The 21500-nt window shown below is 44.2% G+C and overlaps 1 protein-coding gene across 1 annotated transcript in view; it reads right to left on the reverse strand.

Moving 5' to 3' along the window:
- Nucleotides 1-18030, reverse strand: part of LOC132387330 (carcinoembryonic antigen-related cell adhesion molecule 5-like) — a gene marked incomplete at its 5' end in the record, with an annotated part of 21982 nt that extends 3952 nt beyond the window's left edge. The window contains 5 exons of the mRNA XM_059959682.1: nt 1390-1513; nt 2167-2442; nt 4545-4718; nt 6108-6383; nt 17713-18030. Coding sequence (XP_059815665.1) covers nt 1390-1513; nt 2167-2442; nt 4545-4718; nt 6108-6383; nt 17713-18030 — 1168 coding nt within the window. The remainder of the gene's footprint in view (nt 1-1389; nt 1514-2166; nt 2443-4544; nt 4719-6107; nt 6384-17712) is intronic.
- Nucleotides 18031-21500: the final 3470 nt, after the last annotated feature.

Raw genomic sequence — 21500 nt, forward strand, 5'->3', positions numbered from 1 at the left:
TTTTGACAGCTAATGCTGCTTACAGATATATTGCTGAACACAAAGTTTTTTAAGACAAATGTGCAAATTTCGAACAGACAATTTTGCCGTGAAGGATTCATGGGTTGAGACCTGGAAGTATGATGTTGTAGTTGTTAGTGAAACATGGCTGCAGGAGGGGTGTGATTGGCAACTAAATATTCCTGGATTTCGTTGCTTCAGGTGTGATAGAATCGGAGGGACGAGAGGGGGAGGTGTTGCGTTGCTTGTCCGAGAAAATATTACAGCGGTGCTCTGGCAGAACAGATTAGAGGGCTCATCTTGGGAGACTATCTGGGTGGAATTAAGGGATGGGAAAGGTCTAGTAACACTTATAGGGGTGTATTATAGACCATCGAATGGGGAGCGAGAATTGGAGGAGCAAATTTGCAAGGAGATAGCAGATATTTGTAGTTAGCACAGGGCTGTGATTGTGGGAGATTTTAATTTTCCACAGATAGACTGGGAAGGCCATACTGTAAAAGGGATAGATGATTTGGAGTTTGTAAAATGTGTGCAGGATAGTTTCTTTGCAGCTATACATAGAGGTACCAACGAGAGAAGGAGAAGTTTTGCATCTTTTGTTAGGGAATGATATACGTCAGGTGACGGAGGTATGTATTGGGGAGCACTTCGGGACCAGTGATCACAATGCCATTAGTTTCAATATAATTATGCAGACGGCTGGGACTGGACCCAGGGTTGAGATGTTTGATTGGAGAAAGGCTAACTTTGAGAAGATGCGAAAGGATTTAGAAGGGATAGATTGGGACAATTTGTTTTATGGGAGGGATGTAATGGAGAAATGGCTGTCATTTAAAGGAGAAATTTTGAAGGTACAGAATTTTTATGATCCTGATAGGTTGAAAGGAAAGGTTAAAAGTTTGAGAGAGCCATGATTTTCAAGGGATATTGGAAATTTGGTTACGAAAAAGAAAGATAGCTACAATGAATATAGGCAGCATGGAGTAAATGAGGTGCTCGAGGAACATAAAGAATGTAAGAAGAATCTTAGAAAATAAATTAGAAAAGCTAAAAGAAGTTACGAGGATGCTTTGGCAACTGAGGTGAAAATAAATCCGAAGGGTTTCTACAGTTATCGGATGCCCTGTACCAGTGCAGCTCGATTGAATCGACAGATGGGATAAGTAGGCAAAAATGCTTTGGCCTTTTTGGCAGATAATGCTGGTCACACACATATTGCTGAACGCAAAGCTCTTTCAGACAGATTTCGGACAGACAACTTCGCCGTGAAGGCAGAATGCTGATTCTGTCCATAGATTGCCTCTGCTCCGAGCAACAATGTCTTCTGCCGAAATTCTCATACAATCATTAAAGGTAGCAACGAGATTCGGAAAGAAATGCGTTTACCCGCCAGTTTTTCTTGCGAACAGCCATCCACTGAATCCTCCAAACAGGCTCATGACAAGTAAACCAAGTACAATGCCCACGGTCACGCCAGCGGTGAGGGTACAATTGTCATCTGTTTTTGGTGCTAAAACAGAAAACAAGCATGTATTTTACACGGCGAAATCTCATCTTTATTTAAGAAATGATAATTGATCCACGCTCCGGAACGTTCTGGTCGCTGGTCTTGATATTGAATCAATTTAAGTCAATTATTATTTGATTTTGGTAAGCCACTTAGAAGGAGGAGTGATGGTAGGGCGTGAGGAAAGCGTGAGAGGGAAATTGTTTGGATCTTTGATCATCGGGTTTACATGGACGAATGAGAGACACATTCAAACTCCTTGTGTGCTAACTGCACTTTGTCAGAAAACTGTTCCGCCGTACGTAACCCGACATGTATAACTACCAACGTTAACCGTGCTCACTGACACAAGGGTGATTTCCTGACCTGTCTGCAGGAGATTGTTCCCGTTGTACAATGCACATATACCCCAGGGGACTGACAGAGCAAAACAAGCTCATGTCAGGTTTGAAGCAATATTCAATACAACTGGACTCTCCGGTACAATTCTGACCTTCTCTGGTCCATTTATAAAATGAAAAATAGACGTTGATTAGTGTAATACCGTGGCGGATCCCGGATATTCAGACCTTCCCTGATGAGGGAAACAATGAGAACATATGTTGATAAATGTAATTTCTGATACAAATGCAGCGGTTGACTAACTGTGTACTTACAGTAAACTTCCACGTAGGTCTCTCCAGCGCCACTGCTGAAAGAGTTGCTGGCGATGCATTTGTACGTCCCTGCGTCGTTTCTGGTAACACTGATTATAGCCAGTTTCGCCTTGTCCGTAGATGTAAATATTCTGCCGTTTTCCCAGATGGGTTGATTATCCTTGAACCATGTCCGTGTCTGAACAGTGCCTGAAGCGTCACAACTCAGTGCGATGGCATCGAGTTTTTCCAGGGGAGTGGGATTATTGGCCACCACAGAAACCCCAGTCACTGGTCCTGTAAATACAATTAAAATGCAAATAGCTTTACTCGCGGTTGCATCTACCTCACGAACATAATAGTTGTATGCTGCCATCTCAATATCGTCGGCATTCCCAGTTCTTATCCATATGTGTTTCGATATCACGACGCTATCTAGTTTGAACTAAACGACTGCACTGAGTTTAAAGTTTTACTGTTGTTGCCCAAGGGGACGTTGAGTAACCTATTCCCGTATAAGATGTTACTCAATGCTTGGATTTTCCTGCAGTAAGAATATACATTATCTATCAAAGTAGACTCATACAGAATTGCATTTGCCTGTAGTTTAATTGTCCCGTGAATCATGTGAAAATAAGCTACCCGTGTCCCCAGCTGTTGAGGCCAAAAGTAGAGAGATTTCGTATTTAATACGTGGTTCAGGATTTGGCGGAGGAGGGACGGCCATGTGAATTAGGATCATGGGTTTTCTTCCAGGGATGTTGCGACTGTAGAGAAGGGGCTGTTTGCTCCTAAACTGGGGAGAGTTGAACATTTTGGTGGGAAGTTTTATTGTTGGTGCACGATAGGGTTAAAACTGGAGTTGAAGGGGGATGGGACCCAGATTGCTGGAAGGGTTTGTTGACACCGACTGCTCGGGGGTGGGTGTTATATGCAGTGAGCCAGAATTGACCCGAAGGAAAAATAAAACTTTGGAGGAAGTGATCAAAATATAATCGAACGCATCCTGAAATTTGAGAAGGATAAGCAGAAGTCAGATGAATCAGTATTACAATGAGTTAAAAGGAATCAGAAAACCACTTAATTGAATAAGAACACTGGCAGGGGTGATGGCAGATGAGTAAGAAATATTCTAAAGGAAAGATGACATAACCATGGATAACAAAATAATTCAAAGCTAACACAAAGGTGAAAAGGATAGTATACAAAGGAACAATCATTTATAGGATGTTAAATGATTGGGAAGATTTTAAAAAATAGCAGAAAGCAACTAAAATTTCATTAAAAAGGTAAATATGGAATGCGAAAGCACTCTAGCCAATCATATTAAAGAGGATATGCAAAGTTTCTTCAGATACATGGAGTGTAAAAAGAGAAGCGAGAGTGGATATCAAACTGCTGGAAGACGAGCGAGGAGAGGTAGTATTGGGCAACAACGAATTGGTGGACGAGTTGAATAGGTATTCTGCAAAAGCCCTCACTGTGGATTTCACTGGCGATATGATGGACTTTCCAGGTATCAGAGGTCATGCAATGAAAGCATTCATTACCAGGGTACGGGAATATAAAAGCAAAGAGACAACGCTGAAACATTATAAACCAGTGGTGAGGCCTCACTTGGAGAACTGTGATTTGTTTTGTGCCCCTTATTGTAGAAAGGATGTATTGAAACTGGAGGGATTTCAAAGAAGGTTCAGCAAAATAATTTCAGGATTGGACAGCGCTTCCTAAGAAGAGGGTTTGATGGCTCTGGGCCATCATCCACTGGAATTCAGAGGAAAGTTCGGTAAACTCAGGGAAAACTTTCGAATTGTGAAAGGACTTATTGAAGTTGATGTGGAAAGGATGTTCCTTATGGTGGGAGATTTTAATACCAGAAGGATCAACCTCTGAATAGCATGGCGTTCCTTTATGAACGGAGACGAAAGGGCATTGCTTTCAATCGAATGTGGTAAATCTGGGAATTATGTTCCTTAGACAGCTGTCAAGGCCATGTCGTTATGTAAGTTTAAAGCTGAGGATGATAGATTCTTGATGGATCAGGGCATGAAAGAATATGCGGAAACGGCTTGTGAGTGGGTCTGAGAGGAATGTTGGATCAGCCATGTTGAAATGGCGCAGCAGACTCCATTGGCCAAATGGTCTAATTCTCTTTCCTCTGCGGTATCGCCTTGAATTCTTCACTGCAGCAATTAACCACTTGCAATTCAATACGAAATTCAAATCAAATCCGATTCACATCTTCATCAATACACTTATTCATAAATATGCACCGTTGCCAAATGATATTGTCAGACGATATTCTAATTGGGTTCAGGCATTTAGTTGAATTACACGGGCCCTTTTTCACCAACACCATTAATTATATGAACCCAACAAGGGAGGAACGGACTACCTACCGAAAACATTGATTTGCGTGGTTGAGGCATTGATCCTTTTTGTAACCATGTTATAGGCCTCACAAGTATACTTTCCCGTGTGGCTCACAGAGATATTGTCGAGGATGACCTTCCGCCCACTTTGCAGGTGGGCACCGTTCAGTTGCCAATTCAATTTAGCGCCTGGGCGGGATACTGTGAAACATGTTAACCTTATGGTACTTCCGGCAACGTGAAAAGAGGAGTTCGGTTGAGTGATGATATATGGACGATCCGGTCCGTCTAAAACAAACGGACAAAAGAGATTGCATCAAAGTACACAGGAACTGCAGCACAGTTCCTCAGCGTAAGAGAAAGAACAGCCTACCACCAGAGAAAGCGCTCCTACACACCGGCGAATGCTTCCGTCTGGAAGCTATGAGCGGGAAAATTGAGAGTCGGGACCATGTCACATTATCCACGTCTTACAAAACTATGAATTGTACAGTTACCTCATATCCTAAAACCCGTTTCCTCCTCCAAACTGAATACAATGCATGCTAGTCATAAGTTTATCGCTTTGTACAACTTCCCTATGTGTGCGTTTTGTGGGAAAGAGTTCAGGGAAACTCTCCAGACAAACTACCCAGCGTCTCTCTGCAACTTGCAGTGTAGATGCAAGAACTCATGTAATCAGGGTTTGGGCCATATGTCATGTGGACACACACTATAATGTCAAGTCACTGACCACGTGTGCAATTATAGGGACACTCCAGTTTACAGTTTACAGCGTGTAGGACCCGTTTTCAGTTCCAATATTCTAGGTTTAATCTCTATCTGTGAGGACCGGTGACTGTAACACCAGTGCACATTGTGATTTTCATCCCGATATAAAAGCTGTAGCTTCCAAGTTATGGATATTTGCCGGAATGGTTGTGGGGCTGATAAGGACTGTGAGCGTTTTACACTCGGAGCTTGCCCTGTCACTTCCTGTTTACGGAATTATTATCAAAGTCCCTAAAAGGCCTTACATAGCGCCGGAGATTCAATGGTCCATTTGTCGAAGAAAGAAACATCTTTTTCCTCACTGTACCAAGTTCAGATCAGTTATCATTGAGTTGAAAAAATATCAAACCAGAATAAGAGCTTTGAAGAGATAATCTGGATATGAATGAATCGCACTGAAGTGATACTCAAAACTCAGCAGAGTCAAATCCAGATTTAATGAACATCACAATTGCCTTTGAACTGTGGGCGTTAGAGATGTTTAAAACACATTGTTTTGTGTGAAGACCCATGCAGGACAGAGCAGGCTCTCTTGCACGTTTCCTTCACCTGAATTTCAGAAGTGAACCGATATAGTGGTAGTTTAACCGCCGCCGTAATGCAACTCGGATTTGAAATTCAAAATTTTGATTTTAATTCCCCAGCGACCGAGATAGACCTGGATCCGTCTCTCAATTAACCGCTCAGCTGTTCCAAGTGCTAGTCGACAGTGTTTTATACCTCAGGTAACGTTCACTAAGTATTCAAACACTCCCGGAACCTCGTATCTCGCAGGAACTGTGATATTATATGTAACTACCGGAGGTTCGGGACACTTACAGTTGACATCAAGGGAAAACGGAGAGCTTGTGATTTCGTTAATCAAGTTGCTTGCTCTGCAGGAGAAACTTCCGTCGGTCCGTAGCACCCCTGAAACAGTGAGTGTGCTGTTATCTTCATTCAGATCAATCCTGCCGCCAGGAATTATCTTGTTATTCTCCTCAAGCCACAGGTAAGAGACATCCGTGCCTGTTGCGGAGCAGGTTAGTCTGACGGTGTCGTTGTACTCAATCAGTCTGCTGGCATTAGATGTAACAATGACATTGGAAACAGGTTCTGTTGAAACATAGATAATTTATTATTCCATGATAAGTAAATGTTAATAAGGTATTCAATTTGATGGACATAAGGTTTTGTGATGGACGTTACAGGGATCGGGAAAAAGATTTGAAGGTTGGAGGTTGCTTAATTGTGTTCCATTCAACGCGACCAGTGTGAAGTACAAGCATACACGGTGCAGGAACCGTAGTTCACAAAGGCCGTTGCAAGCCTAGTCAAGAAGAAAAAAAAAGAGAATAGAGCATGAATGTCAAGAGTCTTGGCAGTACGGGTGATCAGATAGATCTTTGGGTCCGAGTCCATAGAACACTCAAAGCTGCTACGCAGATTGACTCTGTGGTTGAGAAGGCGTAGGGTGCATTGTCCTTCATCAACCGTCGGATTGAGTTTAGGAGCTGAATGCAATGCTGCAGCTAGAAAGGACCCTGGTCAGAAACCCACTTGCAGAACGGTGCTGAATTCTGGTTGTTCAACTACCGGAAGAACGTGGACACCATAGAAAAGGCGTAAAGGTGATTTCCAAGGAAGTTGCCTGGATAGTACGGCCTTCAAATAAAAATGTATCCAGGTTTAGGGGAAAGAGATACATGTTAAGAGGGAAAGATATAAACGAGATACGTATCTGTAATAAGCTGGCTAAGGAAGTGGTCGAGGAGGACACAGTTGCTACGTTTAAGAGAGACTTGGATAAATAATTGCAGAAAGTAGTTTGCTGTGTTCCTCGTTGTTTTAATATATAATTTAATGGTGTTTCCAAAGTTCACACTTCCTAAAAATAACCGATACAGCTGGCAAATAAATGGATCTGGTGAAGGAAGAGGTAGAAATGAATTGACTTCAGGAAAGGGCCGCTTGGCAATGAGAAAGGTGATGCATAATCACTGGTAAGCACCGAGGAGAATTACTGACAACAGTTTGTAATACCATCCGGATAAGCTATCGTTACTGAAATGATGCAAAGATCAGTGTCAGTGTCAATGTAATGGAGACAATTAAAATTTCTATCTCACACAGCCGAACAAATACAAACTGGGGTTCATCTGAAAAGCATGAATTGCAAATCCAACACTGGATAAGGAGACGGATCTGGATACCATAATCAGCACTGGGCTCTACCTTACCAGATGGAAACACAGAAGACCTGCAGCACAGTACAGGAACCTCGGTCCACAAAGCTGTGCCGAATATGGCCTGAACCTAGAAAATTCCACTGGTTACCCATAACCCTCTATTTTACTAAGCTCCATCTACCTATCCAGGAGGCTCTCAAAAGCCGTGTCTTATCGGCACATGTGACTGCAGCACATTCCACGCACTGACCACTCTCTGCGTAAAAAAACTTACCCCTGACATCTCCTCTGTACCTGCAGAAAAACAACGTCAGTTCGAGAGGGAGAAATTGGAACGTGTGGATTGCGGGGCAGACCGTGGGGAAATGTTTAACGTTAGTCAGGAGATTAGGTTGGTACCTCTGTTCGAGGAGACGGACATTGATCGGTACTTCTTGCATTTTGAAAAAGTGGCAGCGAACTAGAAGTGACCTAGAGATAAGTGGGTGGTGTTGTTACAAAGTTTACTTAAAGGGAGGGCTCAAAGAACATATGCGGCGTTGTCTGCAGAAGGATGAAAAGTTTGTGAGAAGCAATCCTTACCAGGAAGCCTTTGAGAAGTTGAAAAACATATTGTGTTACCACTCTGTGTTAAAATCACCTGACCTTTCGAAACCCCTCTCCCTAGCAACCGACAGAAGTGATGAGGCTGCAGGGCCAGTCCTATTGCAGAAAGCTGGGGATGAAATTGAACACTCAGTGGCGTATTTTTCTAAGAAGTTCAATGTGCAATAGAGAAATTACTCCACTCTAGAAATTAATTACTGGCACTTATTCTGGCGTTACAGCATTTTGAGGTCTGCATTTGTTCGGCACAGAGACCTTTGATAGTTTACACTGATCATAACCCCTTGGTATTTTTGGCTCGCATGAAGAATAAAAATAGGCGGTAATTAAGTTGGAGTCTGTTGTTACAAGAATGTGATAGTAAAATACAACATGTAAATGGAACTGACAATGTAATTGCTGATTGTTTATCCAGGTGTTAAGTTGAAAGTATCTCTGTGTTAACTTTTAAGTTAATGACAACTTCTGTATTATATTAGACTCTGTAGTGTGCTTTACTAGTTAATTTTCACCGCGGTGAAAATTCCTGGAATGATGAGGGGGTTATGAATGCTGAACAGACCTGATGGAAATGGGGTTCAGTGATAACCCCCCTACCCCTCTTGGGAACTATGCTGCTAATGAGAGAGAAAGATGCAGAACAGTGGTAGAGACATCTGCTACAGATAACAGAGAGAGAGACCGTTGATTTAAGTATTTTGGCTCCACTGATTGTTAGCCTTTCGCTGCAAGGACGTTACCTTACTCTTTAACATTCCTGAGGAGACAGCAGGAGTGGGGTAGTTTGAATGGACATCGACATATGGAGTTGATGGATGGCTGATACTCAGTCCATGGGGATATAAGACAGGTCTGGGAAGACACCCCTGAGACATACCAGTGGACACTGACTGAGCGTTGTGCACCCACAGGAAGGTGAGGGCTTAGAGGACCGAATCAGGAGATCGGTCAACAAACTCACCGTGTGACGGCAGGGCCGGTTGGGACTTGTGTGTGTGTCCACTCATGCCAGAGTTAAGAGTCCACCGCGGAAGAAGGGTCTGGCCGAGAACGGAGGGGTCATAACCGAATGAACACATCGGTACAACGGAATCAGAAAACAGCAGAAGGTTTGGCTGGGTGCAGCTGCTCAATCTCTCTCTCTCTCTCTCTCTCTCTCTCTCTCTCTCTCTCTCTCTCTCTCTCTCTCTCTCTCTCTCTCTCTCTCTCTCTCTCTCTCTCGCTCTCTCTCTCTCTCTCTCTCTCTCTCTCTCTCTCTCTCTCTCTCTCTCTCTCTCTCTCTCTCTCTCTCTCTCTCTCTCTCTCTCTCTCTCTCTCTCTCTCTCTCTCTCTCTCTTTCTCTCCCCTGAACTCTATATTCTCCTGTAAAATTTCATAACGCCGAGACATTGATAGAGCTTTTTTTTATTACTGTGGCTTATTATTGCTACTCTTCTGTTTTTATTATTGCTAATCTGGTTTATATGTATATTTGCAATTTTTGATACTATATTGCTTAGGTTACCAATAAACACCTTTAGTTACAGTACACCAGACTCAACATATCTTTCCATTTCTGCTGGTCTGCTAACCCAGTTGTGGGATACGTAACTCCTTAAAACTAGTAAACAGAAAGTACGCTGCAGATGCTGTGGTGTAATCAATACGTACAAACAAGCTGGATGAAACTCAGCAGGTCGGGCAGCATCCGTTGAAACGAGCATCCGTTGAAAGCTTGTTTGTACGTTGAACCTAGGCCCTCTCGTGCTAGCGATTACAGTTCCGGGAATAAAAAAGCCTCTGACTATTCACACGATCAATGGCTCTCAGTCAGGAGGGGTAAGGGGAAGAGTCAGGTACTAGAGAGTACACCTGTGGCTGTACCCCTTGACAATAAATACTCCTGTTTGAGTACTGTTGGGAGGGACAACCTACATGGGGAAGCGAAAGTGGCCGTGCTTCGGCACAGATTCTGGCCCTGTGGCTCAGGGTAGGGAAAGGAAGAGGAAGGCAGTAGTGATAGGGGAGTCTATAGTCAGTGGTTCAGACAGACGATTCTGTGGATTCCGGAAAGAAACTCGGATGGTAGTTTGCCTTCCAGTGCCAGGGTCGGGGATGTTTCTGATCGCGTCCAAGATATCCTGCGGTGGAGGGAAACAGCTAGAGGTCGTGGTATGTATTGGTACCAAGGACATTGGGAGGAAAAGGGAAGAGTTCTGAAAGAAGACTACAGGGAGCTAAGAAGGAAGTTGAAAAGCAGGACCTCAAAGGTAGGTAATCTCGGGATTACTGCCTGTGCCACGCGACAGTGAGAATAGGAATAGAATGAGGTGGAGGATAAATGCGTGGCTGAGGGATTGGATCATGGGGTAGAGTTTCAGATTTCTGGATCATTGGGACCTCTTTTGGGGCGTCTGTGACCTGTACAAAAAGGACGGGTTGCACTTGAATCCCAGGGGGGCCAAGATCCCGACGGGCAGATTTGATAGAGCTGTTGCTGAGCTGTTGTTTAAACTAGTTTGGATGGGGGTGGGAATCAGAATATGAGTGCACGGATTAAAGTAGGACAGGGCATGATGCTAAGAGTTCTGAGTTGATAAGGAAGTACAAGCAGAGGACAGATCATAATTGTAGCCAGTTAAAGCGGTTGAACTGTGTCTAATTCAATGCCAGGAGTATTAGGAATATGGCAAATGAACTTAGAGCATGGATTAATACGTGGAACTACGATGTTTTGGCCGTTACTGAAACTTGGTTGGAGGAAGGACAGGATGGATGATGCAGGTTCCGGTGTTCAGGTGTTTTAAAAGAAATAGGATGGGAAGTAAAAAAGGAGGGTAGTGGCATTGCTGGTCAGGGATAGTATCACGCTATAGAAAGTGAGGACGCTGCAAAGGGAGCGCCACAGAATCAGTCTGGTTGGAAATCAGAAATAGGAAGGGGTCAATCACTGTGCTGGGAGTAGTCTAAAGGCCCCCAAATAGCCCTCGGACACCGAGGAGCAGATAAGATAACAGATTGTAGAATGGATCGGGTAATACAGGGTAGTAGTTATGGGTGATTTCAACTTCCCTCATATTGACTAGCAAGGGGGATAGATGGGGCTGAATATGTCAGGTGTGTTCAAGAAGGATTCCTGACACAGTATGTAGACTGGCCGACGAGAGGAGAGGCTATACCGGATCTAGTTGTTGGTAATGAACCTGGTCAGGTGACAGACCTCTTGGTGGGGAATCATTTTGGTGAGAGTGACCACAACTCCCTCAGCTTCAGCATTGCTATGCAAAAGGATAAATTCGGACGAAATGGTAAAGTGCTTACCTGGGGAAAGGCAAATTTTGAAGGGATGAGTCAAGAACTAGTGAGAGTAAATTGGAAACAGATGTTCAAAGGGGAAAGTATAAAAGTAATGTGGGAGAAGTTTAGGGACCACTTGAGCTGGGTTCAGGATAGGTTTTTCTTTCCACTGAGGCAAGGAAAAAAAGTGTTAGGAAAAAGGATCCGTGGCTGACGAAACACGTGAGGCAACTCGTCATGCGGAAAAAAGAAGCATATGTTCGATATAAGAAGCAGGAAGTAGGAGGTGTAGGGTAGCCAGGAAGGAGCTAAAGAAAGGACGCAGGAGAGCTGGAAGGGTGCATGAGAAGGCCTTGGCATGTAGGATTAAGGAAAACCCCAAGTTGTTGTGAAGTATAGGAGGATGACGAGAACGAAGACAGTACCTCTAAAGGATTAAGAGGAAAACATGTGACTGGAAGCGGAGGAGTTAAATGAATACTTTGCTTCAGTAATCACAAGTGGATCTTGATCAGGATGAGGTCGAAGTAGAGCGGACCTGGTGCTGGACATTGTGGAGATTAAGGAAGAAGAAGTGCTGTATCTTCTTAAAAAAAAAACATTAAGATTGGTAAATCCCCAGGGCCGGAGTTGATACACACCAGGCTGTTGAGGGAATTGAGAGAATAGATAGCAGGAGCATTCGCTATGATCTTTGAATCATCTGTGACTACAAGGAACGTGCCGAGGACTGGAGAATGGCAAAAGTAGTTCTCTTGTTTAAAAAAGGTAATAGGGAGAGACCTGGGAAATATAGACCAGTGGGTCTCATGTCAGTGGTATGCGACTACTGGAAATGATTCTTAAGGATAGGATCTGCGAGCATTTAGAGAAGTACAGTCTACTTATGGATAGTCAAAATGGCTTCACGAGCCTGATTTAGTTTTTTGAAGAGGTAACAAAATAAATTGTTGAGGATGGGGTACTGGACGTGGTCTACATGGACCTTGTCAAAGCCCGTCATGAGGGACTCATCCAGAAAGTCATGAGGCATGGAATAAGTAGAGTCTTGGCTGTTTGGATAAAATGTACGGCTCAAAGGAAGAAGGCAGAGGCTAGTTATGGAAGGAAAGTATTCTGCCTGGAGGTCGGTGACAAGTGGAGTGCCGCAGGGATCTGTCCTGGGAACTCTGCTATTGGTGATTTTTATAAATTAAAATTAAATTGACTACTAGACAGGTATATGGAGGAATCAAAGGTGGGGGGTTATATAGACGGCAGGGTTTGAGGGGTGGCAAAACATTGTGGGCCTAAGGGCCTGTATTGTTCAGTACTATGTTCTATGTTCTATAAATGACCAGGATGTAGAGGCAGAAGGTAGGGTGAGTAAGTTTGTGGAGACACGAAGGTTCGAGGAGTTGTGGATGGAGCTCTAGTTTGTCGAAAGCTACAAGAGGATGTAGACAGGCTGCAGAGTTGGGCAGAAAAAATGGCAGATGGTGTTTAAGTGTGAGTTGATGCATTTTGTAATGACAAACCAGAAGACTGAGTACAGGATTAATGGTCAGTTACTTAACGATGAACAAAGGGACCTTGGGGTTCAAATCCATACATCCCACAAGGTCACTGCGCAGGATGATAGGATAGTTAAGAAGGCCTATGTGATACTAGACATCATTTACAGGGGGATTCAGTTCAAGAGTAGTGAGGTCATGTGTCAACTCTACAAATCTCTGGTGAGACATCTTTTAGAGTATTGTGTTCAATTCCAGTCACCTCATTATAGGAAAGATGTGGTAGCCATCGAGAGCTTGCAGATGAGCTTTACCAGGATTTTGCATGGTTTGGAGAACAAGTCATATGGAGCACTGTTAGCAGAGCTGGGACTTTTCTCTTTGGAGTGGAGAAGAATGATACGATATTTGATAGAGGTCTACAAGATTATGGGAGGCATAGATAGGGTGGATAGTCAGTAACTGTTTCCGAGGGCACCAATAGCAAATGTACAAAATTAAGGGAGGGAAGTTTAGGGGAGACTTGAGGGGTAAGCTTTTTACACAGAGGGTTGTGAGTGCATGGAATGATTTTCCAGGGATGGTGGTGGAGTCTAAAACATTCGGGGTATTTAAGGATTTTCGGCACTTGGTGTAAAGAAAAATGGAGGGTTATGGAGTGGTGTAGGTTTAGTACTTTTTTGTAAAGATTATATGGGTCGGCACAGCATGGAGGGTTGAAGGGCCTGTACTGTGCTGTGTATGGTTCTATGGTTCTCATAGACTTGTTCATCTCTGTCAGGTCAACTCTCAACCTTCTTTGCTACAAGGAGAAAATGCCGAATTTACTCAACCCATTCTCATAATGAATACACTAGACCAGGGGTGGGCAAACTTTTTGACTTGTGGGCCACAAAGGGTTCTAAAATTTGACAGGGGGGCCGGTCCAGGAGCAGATGGACGGAGTGTTTTGGTAATACACCTCATAACAGAAAATAAAATGTCATGGGATATGTAGAAAACATGTGCTTTAATTTCAATTGAAAATGAACAAATGCATTACAACAAAATATCTGTCTTTGAAGTCCCATGGTATTTAGCTATTTATTGAAATGACTTTTAAAACACTGAAAATTAAATGAATAAAATACAGCTTTTTTAATAGTAAGTTATTATTTTAAATCACTGAAAATTCTGTTATCCTTCAAGATATTATCATCATCACTCTCCTCCTGACTGTCTTTATTTCAAAAACGGTAGGAAATGCAGCTCTACTTGTCCTGCTCCTTCTTATTCAAATGTCCCCTGTGCCAAAACTCAACAACGACCAGCACAAGGACAGAACAGTGAGAGCGCGCCAGTATGCGGAGCGTGTTATTCGATCTGGAGCGCATTTTTTTTATTTTGAGTACGTACGTGCACCTGCGCACTACTCATGTCCATCACTTAACAGAAATGACATGTAACATGTAAGGCTTATTGAAAAAAATATTTTCAAATGCATTTTTACATAACACAACGAAGAAACTTATTTTTAATTTCAGTGGGAACAGTGTTGTTGGTCTCCCTTTTTAGCCAGCGCATCAAAGTCTGGATTTAGTTTTGTTGTGGCGATTCTCAGGATGGATCTGAGGTGTTGGTCAGTTAACTTGGATCTGTGGCTGGCTTTGTTGATATTCATGACGCTGAACGCCTGTTCACACAAATAGGTCGAGCCGAACAAAGAGTAAAGCGTAAATGTGGAGTAATACGCTGCACCTCCACAAAGGTCAATGTCTATAGAGTGCGTCATCTACTGGGAAAACGCCAGAATTGCGGGGAAAAAACGTTAACAAGGTTTATTAATATAATTTCATCAAGTTCTGCGGGCCGGATTAAAAATCTTAACGGGCCGCATATGGCCTGCGGGCCGTAGTTTGCCCATGCCTGTATTAGACCCAGGCTCCCCAATCCAGGCAACATTCTTGTAAACCTCCTCTGCACCATTATTCCTAGATCACTCTGTTCTACTGCATCAGAGTGTCATCAGAAATTTTACAACCCCATCCCTCCAGATCCTCATCTATAAAAAAAATATAAAAATCAGGATGAGCCCGAAAACTGATCACTGATTCGCACCACTTGTCACCAACCTCCATGCAGAATATAACCCGTTTACAAGCTCTCTTTGCAATCGGTGTGCAACCCAGTCCTGGATCCACAAAGTAATGTTCCCTTGGACGCCATTTCTCCTTACTTTCTCAATAAGCCTTGCATGAGGTACCTTATAATTCTTTTTTTCTGAAATCTATATACACTACATCTACAGTTCTACCTTCATTAATGTATTCATAAATCCTGCCTCAGAGGTTTTACAAATATCTCTGTTATCTCCACCGGCTCAGGGCACACTTTTCCACTGTCGCACTGGATTGGTCCTATTCTCTCATGTCTTATCCTCTTGCTCTTCACGGTCTTGTAGAATGTCTTTGGGTTCTCCTTAATCCTGTCCACCAAGGCCTTCCAGCTCTCCAATTTTCATTCTGAAGCTCCTTCTGGCTCGCCTTATAATCATTCAGATTTCTATCGCTACCTATTCTTGCACCTTTCTGCAGCTCTTCTTTTATACCTGACTAGATTTGCAACAGCCCTTGTACTCCACAGTTCCTGTAGCTGTGCAGAACCCCACGCAAATACCCCCTGAACATTTGCCACATTTTCTGCCGTAAGTTTCCCTGAGAAGATCTGATTCCAATTCATGCTTCGAAGGTCCTGCCTGACAGTCTCACGTTTCCCCTTACTCCAATTAAACACTGCCCCAAATTGTCTATTGCTATCCCTCTCCAATTTTATGGCGGAGGGGATAGAATTGTGATCACTATCTCCAAAATGCTCTCCCACTGAGTGACCTGACATCAGACCAGGTTCATTCCACAATACCAGATCAAGTACAGTCTCTCCTCTTTCAGACTTATCTACACATTGTATCAGGAAACCTTCCTGATCACACCTGACAAATTCCACCGCATCTAAACCCCTTATTATAGGGAAATGTCATTTGATATTTGGGAAATTGATGAACCCCACCACAACGACCCTGTAATGATTACTCCTTTCCAGAATCTGCCTTTCTATCTGCTCCTCGATGTCACTGTTCCTATCTGTTCTGCAAAAACACCCAGCAGAATTTTTCACCCTTTCCTGTTCCTGTCTTCCACCCACAGAGACTCCGTAGACAACCTCTTCATAACTTCCTGCTTTTCTCCAACCGTGACGCTATCTCTGATCATCAGTGCCTCGCCCACCTCCTTTGGCCCCACTCACGGTCCTATCTGAAACATCGAAAGACTGGCAATCGAAGTAACAATTCCTGCCCCTGATCATCCATGTCTCTATATTGGCCGCAACGACAGAGCCCCGTGTTGATTCACGCTCTGAGCTCATCCGCTTTGTTCATAATACTCCCTGCATTAAAATACACACATCGCAAATGATCAGTTTGAGCGCGTCCCTTCTCTTGTCAACTGCCTATCCTTCCTCTCGCCGTGACTTCGCAATTCTCTGCTTGTGAGCCAGCCGCCCCTTCCTCTGTCACTTCAGTTTGGTTCCCAGCCAAAGCAATTCTATATTAAACTCCCCCTAATAGCCTTCGTAATCCTTCCCGCCAGGATACTTGGCCCACTCGGATTCAAGTGCAAACCGTCCTTTTTGTACAGGTCACACCTGCCCCAGAAGAGGTCCCAATGATGCAGAAATCTGAATCCTTGCCCCCTGCTCTAATCCCTCAGCCACACATTTATCCTGCGTATCATTCTATTCCAATACTCACAGTCACGTGGAATAGGCAGTAATACCAAGATTACTACCTTTGTGGTCGTGCTTCTCAACTTCCTTTCTAACTCCCAGTGCCCGTTTTCATAAAGTCTCCCTTTTCCTACCTATGTCGATGCTCCTATGTCGATACAGTAAAAATAATCTCTCTGTTTATGGATACAAACTCCGACAATTTCAGACCACTATTTGATAGAGAGGATCCTGACAGGCAGGATTTTAAGAACAGCAGGAGAGGTATACTATGATTAGGAGTGGTGAGCATGGCTTTGTAAAGGGCAGGTTGTGCCGTCCGAGCCTGGTAGAATTTTTTTGAGGATGTGACTAAACACATTGATGAAGTAAGAGCCGTAGATGTAGTGTATTTGGATTTCAGCAAGGCATTTGATGAGGTACCCCATGCAAACATATTCAGAAAGTAAGGAGGCATGGGATCCAAGGGGACATTGCTTTGTGGATCCAGAACTGGCTTGCCGACAGAGGGAAAAGAGTGGTTGAAGACGGGTCAAATTTTGCATGGAGGTCGGTGACCAGTGGCGTGCCTCAAGGATCTGTTTCGGGACGCTTACTCTTTGTGATTTTTATAAATGACCTGGATGAGGAAGTGGAAGGATGGTTTAGTAAGTTTGCTGATGGCAGAAAGTTTGGGGGTATTGTGGATAGTGCGGAGGGCTGTCAGAGTTTACGGCGGGAAATTGATAGGATGCAAAACTGGGCTGAAAAGTGGCAGAGGGAGTTCAACCCAAATAAGTGTGAGTTAAACGTTCAGGTAGATGAGTTAGAACTAATCATTTCCAGCTGACTGGAGAAACAGTCCGTTTTCAAAAATAGAGTACATTTCGCAAAAATGACTACTTGATGCACTTGAAGTCAGAACTGACATCTGGCACGGACAAGTGCGAGCGGCATGCAAACAGAAACGGCGATTCACAGCCACGCACAACACTGAGAACTGAACAGTCCGAGAGCAGGTCTGGCAGAGTTCACTGGAGTCCAGGATCTGCGACCACCGTAAAGGTTGTATTGTATTATTTCACCACAGGAACAAAATGTAAGTTCCAGTCCGAGATCGAATGATTCTGTTTCACTTACCCATGACACACAGAGTGACGGTCGCTGAGGTTTGGGAGCCATTCGTTGGAACCATATACACACGGTATTCCCCGCTATCCGACATGTTGACCGACTTCAGCAGAAGCGACCCGTTTTGTGGAAATAACTCTGCCCACGATTCGTACTCATTATTTACTGACCTGTTCTGACCGATCCACTGAGCGATTGTTTCCCCATCAAAACTCCAGCTTCCACTGCTGACGCTGGATGACGGCCGCACTGAAAAAAGCCCATCACCCCCAATGGCGACATTTATCTTGCTGCGCTCAACGATAACAGTAAACTGCTGTGTCTCACCTGAGAAAGAGAAAATCATATGAGGGAAAAGCGTCCGACGTGGATAGACTTGTGAACTGCACTTAACTCAATCTGTACAGATACCGGGGATATGTTCATAGTTCAGTAAGGTCGATTATCATAATCACAGCTTCATTCAGCAAACTACCTGTCGTTCTGCAGATTATATGATCACCAGTGGTTGGAGTGGACCAGTGGTCACCCGCAATTATGTGGAGACAAAGAACGAGAGCTGCGAAGGGCAGTCCCGACATCCCGAGAGAGCAGCGCCGATCTCTGTTACACTCGGAGACTGAGCCGCACTTCCTTGTTTGTGGGTCAGATATCCGGATTCTGACGTCACAGGCGGCAGCGCTGATTGGATCAGGCCCAAACGGAGAATCTGTACTTTGCTCAAATCTACGTCAAATTTTGTGTGCTGTTCTGCAACAATCTGCTGCTGTGTGGAATCTGATAATGATCTCAATGAGAGTTTCTCTCACCCACCGACATGAAGAGAAAGAGAGAGAGTAAAGTGAACGTCATTCACGCGATCCCGAGAGAAGCGGCGCCTGTCTCTGTTACATCTGGAGAACGAGCCTCATTTCCTGGTCTCCATGACAGATCTCGAGACCCGGTTGATGGTGGTGAGGGTGAGCAGGTTTAAGCTTCTTCTGCGAGAATCTCTGCTTGGCCTCTCAATATTATCCTTTCAAAAAGAAAGTCACGTCAGCGGCTGTATTCCATTGGGGATAAAAACATAGAAGCAGAGAAAACCTACAACACAATAAAAGCCCTTCGGCCCACAAGGCTTGAAGAGATTTAGTATTGGTATGTCACCAGAAGCTGGGAAACGTTCGCACATGCAAGGCGGAGATTATTCTGACTGTATTCACCCTTTCTATTAGTACAATCCGGAGCATGGTTTCTTCCCATCAGTACCATCCGGGATATGCTGTCGTCTCATTGTTACCATCCAGGATATGCCCCATTCACATTACTACCATTCGGGATATGTTGTTGTCTCAATACGAACATCCGGGATATATTCTTTCGTCCCATTACTACCATTCGGGATATACTCTTGTCTCATTACTATCATTCAGGATATTTTCTCGCGTCCTTACCACCATCCGGAAGTAGATATATGACCCTGAGGACACACGCTCAAAGAGTTATCAAAATCTTCTGCAATCAGATTTCTAAACGGTCCAAGTACCAATGAAAGCGACCTCGTTATTCATTTTTTATTTGTTAGTTCATTTACGTTTTCATTCGTGAATTAATTTATTCGTTCATTCACTTGTTTACCTACCTAAATGCTTTGTACATTTTATGCATATATTAGTTATTTAAGTACTGGGGACTCGTTGCGCCACCTGGCGGTTATCACCGTAATGATGGTACTTCTTCTCTGAATTGGCCAGCCAGATGCATTTGGTGGTTTGCCGGGAATGGAAATTACCAGGAGGAAGGTACTGAAGGAAATTACCAGTCCGCTGTCATGGCCCAGAAGGGGGTGCTGAAAACGGAGTGCAAAAGCGATTGGGGATCCTCGGTTAGAGCATCGGAACACATATTCTGTAGACATGGAAGAGACACCCAGTTGCGCTCCGAATCCATGGTTTATCATGAAGGAGTCGCCGCTGCTCTGTTCTTATCTGATGCAGCCTATCAGGCTACCTGGTGGACTGAGAATCCTTTGGGCTGGAGCGCGACATTTAGACTATGGCAGGTGAGCCGTCCCAGTGAAAGAGAGGACTCAGTAATCATGTGTGTCCCTTCGCAACGGCAACCTTGTATTTAAGCCCTGTGCTCTGCTCTCTAATGAATGTACATTGGCCAGGAGGAAGAGATGGGACAGGGGTCGTGTTCCCGTAGATTCATTCTGGCCTGATACCCACCGCACCCAGTCCTCCCCTGGTCGTCCTCGCTACTCTGGCGGAATTCCCTCACATCCAGGTGCATTACTGGCATTGCTGGGAGAGCCACCCGCGCTCTCACCTTCCACCACGACCGCCCGCTCCCGCCTCTCTCAATCTCATCCACTGTCCAGCCGTCGTCTTTGACAGTCCTAAATCCTGTACTCGGCAAAGTTCGTCTAATGTCTGAATGATTGTAAATTGTTCAGAGATTGGTAAATATTTGAGTAAAGATTTGATGACAAATGTATTTTGAATATTGAGCTTTCGACTTTGAGTTGGCCTGCCCACACGAGTCAGAGGGTATGGCGCATGGGACTTATATTCGCTCGTGGTCTGCGACTAATCGTGGTCCGCAGTGATCTGCCCGGGACCTCTGGTATTTTTGATGTATCGGACAGACAAGGATGAAAATGGAACTGGGTGGGTTTTAGACTTGCGAATCGCCCAAAGTTTGGTGATATTGTGGACTGTGTGGAAGATCGCCCACGGGTTCAGTGGGGTATCGAACAGTTGTAACTGTGGGTGAGGAAAAGGGAGATGCAGTTTAACCCCAGTAAGTGTGAAGTTTTGCGCTTTGCCAAGCCAATTCTTAAAGGGCAGGGCAAAGTTAAATGTCAACTTACAAAGGGATCTTTCGTAGATTGTATAGGTCGGCAGGGCGTTAAAAATTGACTTTTGACGTGTCTTTGACAATGTCCCTCTCACGGGAGATTCATTCACATATTTGAGATGCATGGGATCCATAGTGAATTAACCATATGGATTCCCAATCCACAGAACACATAGGGCGGAGGTCGTTGGGTGGACGTCAGTGACAAGTGGCGTTAGGCACGGATCCACACTGAGACCTCTGCTGTCTGTGGGAAAAACTCGGATGAAAACCGGGATAATAATCTCGGCTTTGCCTGTTCAGGACATTCCGCCTTGTAGACTTGGAAATTGGATTATTATTATCACAGAGAGAAGACAGAGCAAGCAGTTCAGCACAGAACAGACTCGCAGTATTTTCTCGAGTACATTCCCCCTGGTACTGGACATTTCAACTTTAGGAGGAAAGAAGGTGCTGTCAGTCTACTCTGCTTCTCATAATCTTATAAACCTCTGTCCTATCTCCCCTCAGCTTCCACCGCTCCAGGGAAAACAACCCAAGTGCCGGACCTCCCGTTGTAACACACGTCATCGAATCCGGGCGGCGTCCTGTTGACCCTCTCTGGAGGCTCTCCAAAGCCGCGACATCCTTCCGATAATGTGGTGACCGGAACTCTACACAATCTGCCTGATACAGCCCAGTCTGAGCATTATAATGTTGCAGCATAACCTCCTGACTTGCTGACATAACTCCCCGGCTAATAAAGGCAACAATCTGTCTGCCTTGTTAAACACCCCATCAAGCTGTGTAGCCACGAGCAAGACATATGAACCAGCCAATCCCTCTGACAATCAACACTGCCTTGGGTCTTGCTTTCAGTAGTGTCCTATCCTTAGCATTTGGCATACAGATGTGCGACATTTCGCGTTTGACCGCATTAAACTCCATCTGCCAGTTCCCTAACCGTTATCTGTAAC

Source organism: Hypanus sabinus, unplaced genomic scaffold (assembly GCF_030144855.1).
Source record: "Hypanus sabinus isolate sHypSab1 unplaced genomic scaffold, sHypSab1.hap1 scaffold_1745, whole genome shotgun sequence".
Classification (NCBI taxonomy): Eukaryota; Metazoa; Chordata; class Chondrichthyes; order Myliobatiformes; family Dasyatidae; genus Hypanus; species Hypanus sabinus.